This window comes from Siphateles boraxobius, unplaced genomic scaffold, assembly GCF_051911475.1.
Source record: "Siphateles boraxobius isolate OS27281-9 unplaced genomic scaffold, OSU_SipBor_1 30, whole genome shotgun sequence".
Classification (NCBI taxonomy): domain Eukaryota; kingdom Metazoa; phylum Chordata; class Actinopteri; order Cypriniformes; family Leuciscidae; genus Siphateles; species Siphateles boraxobius.
Window position 1 is genome coordinate 6,810,856 of NW_027508920.1, and position 13,825 is coordinate 6,824,680.

The following is a 13,825-nucleotide window of genomic DNA, read 5'->3' on the forward strand; positions in this document are numbered from 1 at the left end:
CTTCCTCCTACGTACTTATGCCATATAATCATATATGTTAAACTATATAATTTTATATAAATGTATTGTATAAACTGTGTGTAGTTTGATGTGATAAATTTGTTTTAGCATATTTTTAAAGCTATAATTTAAATTGGTTGAACATGCTTACATTTACAATCTAATTAAAGTCATATTGGGACTACGTGAAACACAATAGACCTCACTTATATGCTTTTATGTAACAATTATTATTTCATGTCAATCATGAATTATACAGTTTTGCTTTAACTGAGCGTGAGCTGAGCAGCAAAAATAGATTCTGCACGGCACTGCCGCTTCTACTCTGCTCCTGCTATATGCATCTAGTGTGAAATGAGCCTTACTGACATGGTGGCATGCTTAATGAGTTTCAAAATGTTTTTTGATTACATTTGTTTTGTAACACTTCTCTCCCACCTATTTGCCCTGAGACCCTCCTCCTCCCCATCTCTGCCTCTGTTCCTGCTCTGCATGATGGGTGCAGCCACTGAGAACAGTTTCCCATCAGTTTTGTGCATGCAGGTTTCATTGCCTCCATCGTTTGCCCCTGTCTGTACTACCAGTAGTTTTCTGCAACTTTTCCTCCTCTAAGGAAACTCTGGCAGTACAGACGAGGCTGGCTCATGGGGTCCTGTCCTTCATCTGTCATTTTGTCTTCCTTTTTTTTTTCTCTCTCTTTTTTACAATTACCTGACTTCAATCTCTGCACAAGTATGTGCTATAAAATGAACCATTAGCAACTGTTTAGGTGATGTTGTAAACTTCAGGCTTTCAGCCGTTTAAATTCTGTAATCATTTGCTCACCCTCATGTCATTCGGAAGCCGTATGACTTTCTTTATCTGGATCACGTGAAAAAAGAAGATTTTTTTGAAAAGTGTCTTAAGCCCAATTTATACTTCTGCGTCAAATTCACGCCTTAGCTACGTTGAAGGCTGTGTGTAGCACGCGTACCCTGATGTGCACCTCTCCAAAAATCTAACAACGCGACAATTGTACGCGGAAGCAAGCGTTGTGATTGGTCTGCTAGAACCACTTCCTCAGGTTTCACATGCTCCCTCTGCATGTGTAATTGCACGTCATTGTGGACAACGACACAGAAGTATAAATGAAAACCAATGCGTAGACTACAGCATAGAGGCTCCGGCGTAGGTACGACGCAGAAGTATAAATCAGCCTTTAGGCCTCATTGGATTTTGTCTCACTGTATGTATGCAAGTATGTATGCATTTATTTATTTTGTCCGTACAGTTACACTTAGTAGGGTCTTTTTTTTGTGAACACCTTTCATGGAAAAAATATCATATAGGTTTGGAGCAACATGGAGGTGAGTAAATGATGATAGTTTTTTTTTTCCTCCAGACAATTCAGTGGGGTTCAGTTTTGTTGTTTACATTTATTTGTTATGCCCTCTCATTGTCTGTTGGATTAAACCTGGTGCTTACTGATACGTATTTGCCATTAACTGAAACAGACTCCACAAATTCTTTATAATTCAGAATTTTGGAAATATTTTGGGGAAAATTGCAACTTGTGGTTTCCATAGAAAAATCATTTGATGTCATCAAACAACACACTGCATTTCGCCAGATGTTACCGTTGCATTCAGTGTGAACTGGTCCTGTAGTCAGACCAGACCAAAATACAGCATTTTCGACAAAAGAACCAGAAATGGTTTAGGCGTATACAGAAAAGTCATGCAGAAAAGTATAGTGTTTTCTCTCAGAATTGGTCATAGACTTCTACAGATGGATGTTTTAAGTAGCTACAGACTTCAAGTGTGGGCTGCCATCCTCAGGGAATGAGAACAGCAGCACAGCCAGCTCCTCTAGAAAGTTTCCAAGCTGACATGGAGGGTTATACATGTGGATACAATATGGAGTTTTACAGGAACTGTGACCGTAAACAGCATGAAACTCAAAAGAATTATTGTTGTATAGAGAAGAGAAAGCTGAGTATTTCTATCTGTTGGAAATGAAAAGACCCAGTACCCCCAACCTGACGGGGAGTGTGAGAGAAAGAGAAGTATCACTTCAGGTGATGTTATCCACATATTGCTGTGACCGAGACAAATTGTTATAACTTAAAAATATCTTCAAAAACTTGTTTATCATGGTAATTTGTACTTTAATTATTATGATGGCTTTGTGTGAACTTCTGTTCCGTAGTCAGGCCTTGAAAACCGAATTTCTAATGCGTGCACCTTCCTGCTGCTTTCCGTCCCTTTACCACTCTCTGATCTACACTAGAATTACCTGGCTGTCTCTCCTCAAACCTGATTTTTGTACTCTGCCCTTAAATATATTTGATCCATTACCTTTGTCTTGTGGCACAAAACTGATTGAGGATGACTGGTTGTTTCCTGGCTGCTCCGATCCAGCATTGGCCAATCGGCAACAGGAAGTGGAGGAGGAGTTGGCCCAGGCCCATGGACTGAAAAGCAGGAAGCCTAAATATTTCACCCCATGCAGCCTACAGGTATGAACTAAAGTTAATACATAAATTACATACAGATGAGTGACAAATTAAAGAAAAATGTGTCTTAGTTAGGTTTTAGACCACCACGTGCCGCCAGATTGACGCCACTTTGGTATTGATTCCAAAAGTACCTGGATCCCTCCTACTGCAGGGATTGACCACCATTCTTCCAAAAGATTTGAATGAGTGTTTTGATGATAGTGGCTGTGAGTGCTTTCTGCCAGTCCAAAATCTCCCATAGGTGTTTAGTTGGGTTGAGATCCTGGTGACTGCAAAGGCATAGCATATGTTTTGCATCATTTTTATACTCAAGTCATTCAGTGAATGCTTTTGTCCTGTGGAGGGGGGCATTGTCATCATGGATGAGACCACCCCCATCAGGATAGAAATGTTTCATCATCGGATAAAGCTGAGCACTCAGAACAACTTTGTATTGATTTACAGTGCCTTGTCCCTCTAAGGCAGTGGTTACATTTTAAAACTCCATTGCCATTTTTATTTTTTTTCTAGTTATGCCAAGGTCTAAAACATTTTATTCGGTTGAAATTTGAGTTAAAAAAATGTATGTATGTGTATATATATATATGTGTGTGTATGTATATATAAATATATATATAAATATATATATATATGTGTGTGTGTGTGTGTGTGTGTGTGTGTGTGTGTGTGTGTGTGTGTGTGTGTGTGTGTGTGTGTGTGTGTGTGTGTGTGTGTGTGTGTGTGTGTGTGTGTGTGTATATAAATCCTTTTCCACTATAAAGGTCATGCACATTCAATGGGGGTGGGCTTTCTAAGTTTTGGACCCAGGCCCCCCCATGGGTTCCCTCAGATTTAACTTTAATTTGATTCCCTTGACATTTTAAAAAACCATTCCCTTGACATTTTAAAAAAATAGGACTTTAAAAGTAGTCCAAAATGACTTGTGTGAAACAAGTATCTTCTGACACCATATGATTTAATACATTGTTCACTGAAACCCTTTCCCTTTCTCAAATCATTCACATACAGTATGCGTTACATTCAAACATGGTGTGCAAAGATGCGCTGTCAGGGTTGTCAGTGTAGCCAAAGGTTATTACTAGGGGTGTGCATTGGAGACAATATCGGTGTCTGTAACAAATGCAAAATCATTTTTATCTGTATTTGTATTCGTTTAAAACCAGAAGTGGGCAGGGCTTTAACCAGAGGTTTTTAAAATTACACCAGAATCCTGTTTTACATGTAATTCTGTTCCCTTCATAGTTGTCATTTAACAAATGTACCTTGTATAACTCATAAAATATTTTATTTTAATTCTAATTTTACTTCTAATTGTCGGAGCTGATTGCCTCGTAGGCAGTGCTCTGACATTTAACACGGTTGCACTTCGGGTGACCAGAGTCCAAGTCCCAGCTAAGTAACCTTTCCCGATAAATATTTAAATATCTTATAATTAAAACAATAATACTAAATGTTAAAAATATATTACAGTTATGCAATGGCCATGTCTCTTTTCAAGTATAATGAGTCTTTTAAGTGTCTTTGTATGATGTATTATTCTGTACAATAGACAATAATTGTCTCTTCATTTTAATTGGACAGCAATACTTTCAGTCTTGTCTGGCAACTTGATAAATAAGTTTTGTGTGAATTGAACAGCTTTATGTATTCAGATGAAACAACACTGTTGCGGAGTTATTCGCTAAAGTTTTCAACTTCATAGATCATACAGTTCCGGAGTTAAAGTGTTATAGCGTCCCCTATTGGCACAATTTTACAAAATTGGTGTGCATCCTCAGAAAGTGCTGGGACCTTGTGTATAATACTTTCCGTAGTTTTCATCCAAAAAGTGTGCGTAAGTACAAAAGCTAGAATTTGCTAAATACGCTAGAATTAGCTAAATATGCCAGAATCTGCGCAAAATTCCCTTTATAAAACCCAGTCAGCGGAAGATTGTGCATGCATGCGTCTCCACCCTGTCTCCTCCCCGAAGTAACCATATATGGAGCTTACAACAACTCGTTTTACTATGCATAAGGTCATCTGCGTATCATTTCCACTCATATTCCATCCACGTGATACCATATTCGATGGTGCAAGGCACTAAGAAAATATGAGATACAGACTATGTGCCGTCACATTACATTACTAAAAATCATTCTGTATTCTTGCCTTGTTTTCAAGATTTCAGAGAATGTTTTCAGAGAAGAGTTATTCTCAATCTTTTCCACTGTCCAAATACACTCACCTAAAGGATTATTAGGAACACCTGTTCAATTTCTCATTAATGCAATCATCTAATCAGCCAATCACATGGCAGTTGCTTCAATGCATTTAGGGGTGTGGTCCTGGTCAAGACAATCTCCTGAAATCCAAACTGAATGTCAGAATGGGAAAGAAAGGTGATTTAAGCAATTTTGAGCGTGGCATGGTTGTTGGTGCCAGACGGGCCGGTCTGAGTATTTCACAATCTGCTCAGTTACTGGGATTTTCACGCACAACCATTTCTAGGGTTTACGAAGAATGGTGTGAAAAGGGAAAAACATCCAGTATGCGGCAGTCCTGTGGGCGAAAATGCCTTGCTGATGCTAGAGGTCAGAGGAGAATGGGCCGACCGATTCAAGCTGATAGAAGAGCAACTTTGACTGATGTAACCACTCGTTACAACCGAGGTATGCAGCAAAGCATTTGTGAAGCCACAACACGCACAACCTTGAGGCGGATGGGCTACAACAGCAGAAGACCCCACCGGGTACCACTCATCTCCACTACAAATAGGAAAAAGAGGCTACAATTTGCAAGAGCTCACCAAAATCGGACAGTTGAAGGCTGGAAAAATGTTGCCTGGCCTGATGAGTCTAGATTTCTGTTGAGACATTCAGATGGTAGAGTCAGAATTTGGCGTAAACAGAATGAGAACATGGATCCATCATGCCTTGTTACCACTGTGCAGGCTGGTGGTGGTGGAGTAATGGTGTGGGAGATGATTTCTTGGCACACTTTAGGCCCCTTAGTGCCAATTGGGCATCGTATAAATGCCACGGCCTACCTGAGCATTGTTTCTGACCATGTCCATCCCTTTATGGCCACCATGTACCCATCCTCTGATGGCTACTTCCAGCAGGATAATACACCATGTCACAAAGCTCGAATCATTTCAAATTGGTTTCTTGAACATGACAATGAGTTCACTGTACTAAAATGGCCCCCACAGTCACCAGATCTCAACACAATAGAGAATCTTTGGGATGTGGTGGAACGGGAGCTTCATGCCCTGGATGTGCATCCCACAAATCTCCATCAACTGCAAGATGCTATCCTATCAATATGGGCCAACATTTCTAAAGAATGCTTTCAGCAACTTGTTGATTCAATGCCACGTAGAATTAAGGCAGTTCTGAAGGCGAAAGGGGGTCAAACACAGTATTAGTATTAGGGATGGCGAAAACTAAAAATTTTCTTGACCGACCAATGAGCCTCATTAGCCGGTTGAAACCGGTTAACCGATTAGTATAAAATATGCTACGCTATTTAAAATAAAAGCCATTTCGAGCCACGCAATTTCGCAACTCTGTCGCATCTCTCTGCCGCTCTGCCTCCCGCTCACACACACACTGCCCCGGCGCCGCCCTTCCACTCACGTCACTTTTTTTAAATCCCCTACAGCGCGAAACATGAGTCCCGCAAATGCGGCGCCGAGGATCTTGTATGTAATCGGAGGACAAATGGCTCCTTAGTTTCAAAATGGCTTGGGTACAAGGTGATCGCGTTGAAAATAAAGGCGTTAGTCTAGCGTTTGCGGGACTCATGTTTCGCGCTGTAAGCTATTTAAAAAAAATGGAGTGGAAGGGCAGCGCCGGGGCACTGGGCAGTGTGTGTGTGAGCGGGGGGGAGTGTATGTGTGAGCGGGAGGCAGTGTCTATTTGAAACATTGCCGCGGCTAATTTAAGAAAATGACAGCTCCAAAGAGACGCCGCTTTAGTTTGAGGTAAGTTAGTGCTAACAATAATAAAGAAAGATGATGATCATCATCACCTTATCTGTTACCACTGAAATGAAGATGTAATGTATTTCCAAATCTAAGCCCAGCAACTTACATCTGTGTCATTCTTTTTGGTGAAATGGTCCCACACACTACTTTTCTTTGCACGCTTCATCCTGTCGTCTGCCCTGGCTCTAACCTAGAGTGTTTTAGCCTGTAGTCTTTACTTTTCGCAAACCTTGTGAGCGCGCAAACCCAAACGCTGTGACCTCGTGCCTGACAAATTGAGTGTGAGGGATTTGTTCACTTCACACAAAAATATCTTGGAATGAGATGGCTAACTGTTGTAGCGTTTAGTCCACTGTCTATAATAGCCTAATTTAGAGATCACTTTTTTTTCTTCTTTTTTTTTACTGACAACTTTGATCGGTTAACGTTTATACGGTCAACCATCGGTCAAACGGTCATCGGTTAACATCCCTAATTAGTATGGTGTTCCTAATAATCCTTTAGGTGAGTGTAGTATTTAATTAGTATTTAATTAAAAATATATGCAATTTTGCCCATAAGGTAAACATATATTTTAGGATCTTTATATATTTTTAATGTAAACAGATAGGCCTTATTTTTTTTGCAGTGTAAATAATTGTAAGACCCAGCCGTCACTTATAAAACATTTTACAAATAAAATACGCATATCTTACTTTTTCCTTCTGTCTGTGCACGACAGGACACCAACAGCACAGATGCGTTCAGCAGTTTGTACAGTAGGCCTACTGTGTTATCGGACTTATTCAAACCGCCCAATGGACTTAAACACCGAACGAGTCCTTCGGTGTCTTTTGGCATTATAGTGTCTATGTTGTTGCTAAGCCATCTGCTTAGACGGAGTCAAGTGCGTATCATTGATTATTTCTTGCGCAAAAATATTTTCTCAGAATGTGCTATTTAGAACACAAATTAAAGCGGAATTATCATGCGCCAAGCACCCTTCGATGTGGTTATTACATTAAAACACAGCATGCCACAGGTAAAGTGCTCTAAAGCACCGCATTCACTACAAATATTTCTATTTAAATTAATTTAAAAAATTGGATAATAATTTCATAAAATTTCAGTGCTTAACTCCATTAATAAGTGTTTTACATCTGACACATTTAGATTAAATATCACAGAGTTTAAAAATTTTCTGTTTACTTCATTACTTCGCTCACTCCAGTAAAAGAGTGCATACACGGTCTAGAGTTTCCGTACATATTTACACCTAGTTTATTTTTTATAAATCCTGATATGTGCATGGAAAATTGCGTATGCAGATTTCAAAGCCTTTTTTTTGGGTGCATACGCAATGTTTATACATCAGGCCCCTGATGTCTATGTGTTTCAATTTTCGTTTAGATTTTCAGCTTTCAGCAGATCTAGGTCAACTCTTAAAATTTGATGTGGCCTGACTAATTAATTAACTTATATCTTTAAAATACTTTGAAGAATCAAAATTCTTGTGACAAATTTTTGTCAAGAGAGTATGGGGATCATGCTTATAATTATAATTTCTTAAAATAATCTTTAAAAACCTGTTTATCACGGTAATGTGCACTCTAGTAATCATGTGTGAACTCCCTGATCACTGGGAGAGAGTGAGACAGAGAAACATGTCACGTTTCAAATCGTACAAGGTATAAAGGACATATCAAGCAGTAGAAAATGTGTATGACTCAGTAACCTTAGATGATATTACTCTTGACAAAGCTCTGATTTCTACAGGGACGGCAACACGGCTGTTGGGTGTGTGATTGTGCTAATCATGGAGTTAACACTCATTCACTTCACACACTCATTGCGTAGTGATTTTAGAGGTATATGTATAATTTCGTGCTATCCCCTAGCTCACCTGTTATCCAGCAAATTTGTCTGCCGAATATTTTTCCTATTATTCGGTACAATTAGTTTTGAAGCCATTATCCGTGCCTTTACGAATAAGGTATTTGGCATCTGGCACATCCCTAGTTTAAAAAAAATAATAATAATTTAAATGTCTTTTAACCAATCTTGAATCTCAAATTTTGAAGATGTGGAAGAATCAAAGAAAGCCATACAGGTTTGGAAGGACTTGAGGGTGAGTATAAATGATGACGCAAATAACTCTCCTGTTAAATTTGTAGCTTTTTCCCCCACTCACGTAGAAGTAATTATCTGTTCATTTTAAAGAAGTGGTAGTAAAAAAAAAAAAAATATATATATATATATTTTTTTCATTTCTTTCTTCAGGAAGACTTGGAATTTCATAATAGGCAAGACACGATAGGCCCCAGCGATTGCGATGTGAATGGAGAAAATATGGGTGGATGGTGGCCACAGCACAGTGCTGCAGATACAGGTGTGAAACTCACTAGACACTGTCCGTGTTCTAAATGTTTGATCTGTGCAGTTTTTGGTCTTGTTTTGTTCACACACCAGTGTGATGACCTTTCTCTTTTTACATCGGGGCACCAGCTAATGCATTTCACATTGACATTATAAGAATGATTGTCCAAGTGGATCGTATTAAATGTACATATTAGATTATACTCTTCTTTCATTAACCATTTTTTCATTCCAAACAAAGGTAACACTTTACAATAAGGTTCTTTTGTTAACATTAGTTCATGCATTAACTAACATGAACTAACCATGAGCAATACATTTATTACTGTATTTGTTAATCTTTAACGTTATTTAATAAAAATACAGCAGTTCATGTTAGTTCACAGTGCATTGACTATGTTAACTAATGCAACTCTTGGTTTTAATAATGTATTAGTAAATGTTGAAATTAACATTAACAAAGATTAATAAATACTGTAGAAGTGCAGTTCATTAATAGTTCAAGTTAACCAATGTAGTTAACTAATGTTAACTAATGAACCTTATTGTAAAGTGTTACCCAAACAAATAACTTATTTATTATTCATTAAATTATTATCTCACATGAGCTATACAATGTCTAATGCAAATTAGAAAATACACATTTATTAATTTAGCAGATGCTTTTATCTTTTTAAAAACATTTTTTACACCAATTCAAATCAGTGATTCTGAATCGTTTTGACTCGAAGGCTTCCAATTTTTTAAATATTTTATCTGGTATTTCTGTTTTAATTATAACAACATCATTAATGTTTTTATTAACAAGAACTGGGATTGTTGTTGATATATTAAATTAATCATGATTATGTGTTAAGGCTGTGACACACTAAACCAACATCAAAGAACTAGTGGCGACAAAAGCCTTCTCACATCTCTTGCATCTGGACCAAAAATTTGCGGTTTAACACATTGCAAAGTCTACAGCCAATGGTCAACTAGCACATAGTTTCTGTGCCTACATGAGAGGAAATAACTGTCTATACCAGCAGCTGGCAGTAGTATTTCAAAAAGGAAAACTCAAGCTGCAAATGTACAAACCGTAAACAAAGCAGCGCTTGCTTACCATTTTTAATAATGAATCATGGAGAACAGTTAGTCCTTACTTTCTTCATTCCAGATGGCCATGTCATTATGAATAATTGGAATGCTAGATTAAGATTATGCAAAATAAGAAGTGCATTTTGTGTGTCCTATCTTGACTGTCATTTACTTTTTCATCAGTTTTGTTTTCTTCTCAGAGTGATATCTCTTTTATCTTTTCATTCTGCTTTATTTTTTGGTTGAGCATCCACTTTGCTGGTGATGTGCGTTTTTGTGTTTGTTAAATATTATGCTCAACACAAGTATAATTGGTGAAAGAGAACATATAAATCAAAACATTCACTTTATTTGTCATTATTCATGTGGATGAACTATTTGTTTTTTGTTTGTTTTTCACTTGTTTAGATGGTTTGAGGTCTGTTGTCGAGGAGCTTGAACTGGAGAGAAACCAACTACAGGAGCAGATTTTGGTCCTTGAGAAACAATGTGGAGATCTAGAGGACCGTCTGCAACTTCAGGCTCGCATTGAATTACTACAGGTACACAGAAACTGTTTGGACTGTACGTATTAAGGCACTATCGTTATCAGTGTCAGCAATTACACTTCTTGCCAACTGACCTTTTGCTAAGCCCGCTTTCTCGGTTACTGCTGCTGTAAATCATACAGAGAGAAACTGGATTGAAATGCCTTAAAAATAATTAAATAAAGTGGAAATGAATCATGCCTAGTCACTTTATTTAACTTCCTATAATCCATGCAGAAGCGATACGTCCCATCCGATTTAATGAAAGACGAGTGTAATCATGATAATTTATTCCAAAACTCAGTACCAAAGTTCACGAACGAAGATGTGTGCTCTCTGTTGATATACAATAGTTTTGTTTGAGGTAGAACAGTAGGAACAGTAGTTCCCTAACTTTTTAATAGCATTTAACATTTTTCTGCGTACCCCCTCTCTTCCACTTAGACTACAGTCACACCTTTTCCATTAAGGCAGTGGTTCTCAAACTGATTTACGTGAGGTGACAGAAGGGGTACGTGAACAAAATGCTGAGTTTTGTCCTTCATTTAATTCTAACCCACCTCAATAAATTTAAAACTGTATGTATACATTTGTATGTATTTCTAGTAGGTAAAATGCAGTAAATACATGACATACAATCAAATTACCTCAGCAAATCGCGGTACATTACTGCTGTTCTCGACAATGTACCTTTGTAAAAGTGGGGATTTAGCACTTACTAGCATGAAGATCAAAAATAGACACGGACTGTGCATAGAAATCGATTTAAAGGGATAGTTCACCCAAAAATGAAAATTCTGTCAGTATTTACTCACCCTCGTGTTGTTCCAACCTCGTAAGACCTTCGTTCATCTTCGGAACACGAATTATGATATTTTGGATTAAATCTGAGAGCTGGATCACTCCTCCATAGGCTTCTTAAGGGATTGAAGCTTGCCAGCCCTGAAAAGTAATAAAAGATATCGTTAAAATAGTCCAAGTGACTACAGTGACTCAATCTTAAGTTTATAAAACGACGAGAATACTTTTTGTGCACAAAAAATAAATAAATAACGACTTTATTTCAACTATTCGTTTCCTTCTCTGTGGGCCTCGAGTCAGTTCACTAGTTATATAGCGCAGTTATATTCTTATATTGTTGTACGTCACACGCATCACACACATGACCAGCGTCGGCCAATAGTGAGCCTACGTGTGACGTAGTTTTACGCTATCACACTAAGTTAACTGACTAGAGGCCCACAGAGAAGGAAATGAATAGTTGAAATAAAGTCGTTATTTTTGTTTTTTTTGCGCACAAAAAGTATTCTCGTCGTTGTTCTGCTCCACTTCACAGATGATGAGTGGAAGGAAAATATTATTAGAATGACACCACAGTCATAGAACAAACAATACTGAAATAGAACAACCAATACTGTTTAAAATGTACATCACTTAATATTAACCTTTTGTCTGTTAAATTGTTGTATAAAATCAATGTCATTCATTTGCAATTTTGGGAAAAATTGCATTCTTGATATCAACATTAAAAACAAGAATTCAGACAAGGGATGTTTTTGTATCGAAGAGAGTTTGAGTCTTAAAATGATCTCTATGCACAATCTGTCTGTATTTGTTTTTTATACTAGTAAGTGCTAAGTCCCTACTTTTACAAAGGTGCATTGTTGAGAACGACAGTAATGTAGCACGATTTGCTATCATACTCTGCACGCAACCTACTATATGCATGCTGCTTTTGTGGATGCTGGATGTCATGTATTTGACCTGTTACGGCATTTTGACTGTTAAAAATATTTTGATGTTATTTTAAGGTGGGGTAGAAATAAATGAACATGAACAAAATGCTGAGTTTTGCCATTCATTTAAGTTTGGGAACCACTAATTTAGTTTAAGTTGTTAATTGCTGAAAATCTTATTCTGATCCACTTCGTGAAGAAGATGCATTCGTGAATGTATATCTCATTGAAATCTGCACATCACCCAAAATACAAGCATGACGCCACGGGTGACTAAACAGGCGATAGCCAATTAGCTTTTGATATAAGTCAACTATATAAGCAATATAAGATATAATCAAAGTAATACCATTAATTAAATATTCACATATATATATATAAATATATATATAGATATATATATAGATATATATAGATATTCATTGTACACTCTTGTACAATCAGAAAAATATATTTTATTTAGAAAAGGAAGAAAAAAACTATCTAGCTTCTCAGGACAATTTTGTACAGTAATTGCTTCAGCAACAGCATTTACCATTTTTGTATCATCTCTGTAAAATTACACTTAAAACTATCACAGACCTACAATTTCAAAAACATAGTAGGTTGACCACAAGAGTTACCCATGTATGTTTTGTCACTAATATTTTTAAGATGCCAAGGCTTATTGAAAGGTCAGTTTCTGCTTTCCCCCCCCCCCCAATTTTTCTTTTGACATCTTGTTGAATCTTTGTATGATGTATAATTTGGTTGCCTGTCAATTACCTGTATATTGAGTGAACTATATGCGACACTCCTCTAACGCAGGCAACGTTTGGTTTAGATGAAGGTGATCAAGCATTGTCCACATCTCAGGTTTGTTTATGTTTGTGTAAGCTTCCAAAAACACGTCTGATCGTGTAACCGTCTCTTTGTTCTTGTTTCATCACCGTCCTCTTCATACAGTAAATAAGTGTGCACAAACAGGGTGTGTAGTGATTTTTAACAGTTTGGGTTAAGCTAGGGCTGCACAAATAATCAAAAATGTAATTGTGATTTATGTTAATGGCTGCCACGATTTGCTAATTGTAAACGGTTATTTTGAAGATTATAACATACTATTTAGAACTAATCCAGTTTTTGTGAGATTGCGTACTTTGTTCACTTTCTCACCATATGTAATTTATTCACAGTTTGAATTTTTTTTCTCATCCTGACAAGAGGACCAATGTGACCATTTAGTTGTTGTCTTAGAGTGTTCACTCTTGGTGCTTTTTAGGGGTCTGAGCATGGTCCGCGAACACTCTACAAGATCTCAGACCCTTATAAAGCGAGCCAAACCTACACCATATCGGGAGGTGGTCTGAGTTAGGTTTGCTAACACACGCACTGTGCACACAAATCGTTCTGGGTGTTTGTTCATTATATACCTCCGTACAAATCGACTATACTGTTTCTACTGGCAGATCTCCCCAACTGATTTATTCACTACATGCACTTGTCTGTTGTCATTCCAACCTCTTTCAACTGTTTGATAGATGTGGCTACGTGAACATCTTGTTTGTAGATAGTACAACGTAAAAGTAAAAGAATTTTTTTACATTTGAAATGTACTCGAATTAAAGTACCCAGATTTAAATCTACTCTTAAAAGTACAAATTTCCCCCAAATATTCAAGTAA

At 37.4% G+C, this 13,825-nt stretch overlaps 1 protein-coding gene across 8 annotated transcripts in view; it reads left to right on the plus strand.

The window, feature by feature from the left end:
- LOC143757215 (uncharacterized) overlaps positions 1 to 13,825 on the plus strand; it is an 84,710-nt gene that overhangs the window by 22,045 nt on the left and 48,840 nt on the right. For 6 of the 8 annotated variants that reach the window (XM_077248175.1, XM_077248177.1, XM_077248179.1 and 3 more), the window contains 3 exons: positions 2,400 to 2,497; positions 8,727 to 8,835; positions 10,311 to 10,444. In XM_077248175.1, the coding sequence (XP_077104290.1) occupies positions 2,400 to 2,497; positions 8,727 to 8,835; positions 10,311 to 10,444 (341 nt within the window). Of the gene's footprint in view, positions 1 to 114; positions 2,498 to 6,018; positions 6,465 to 8,726; positions 8,836 to 10,310; positions 10,445 to 13,825 lie in introns of those variants that run through there. The other 2 variants (XM_077248181.1, XM_077248183.1) reach the window with 2 other exon arrangements.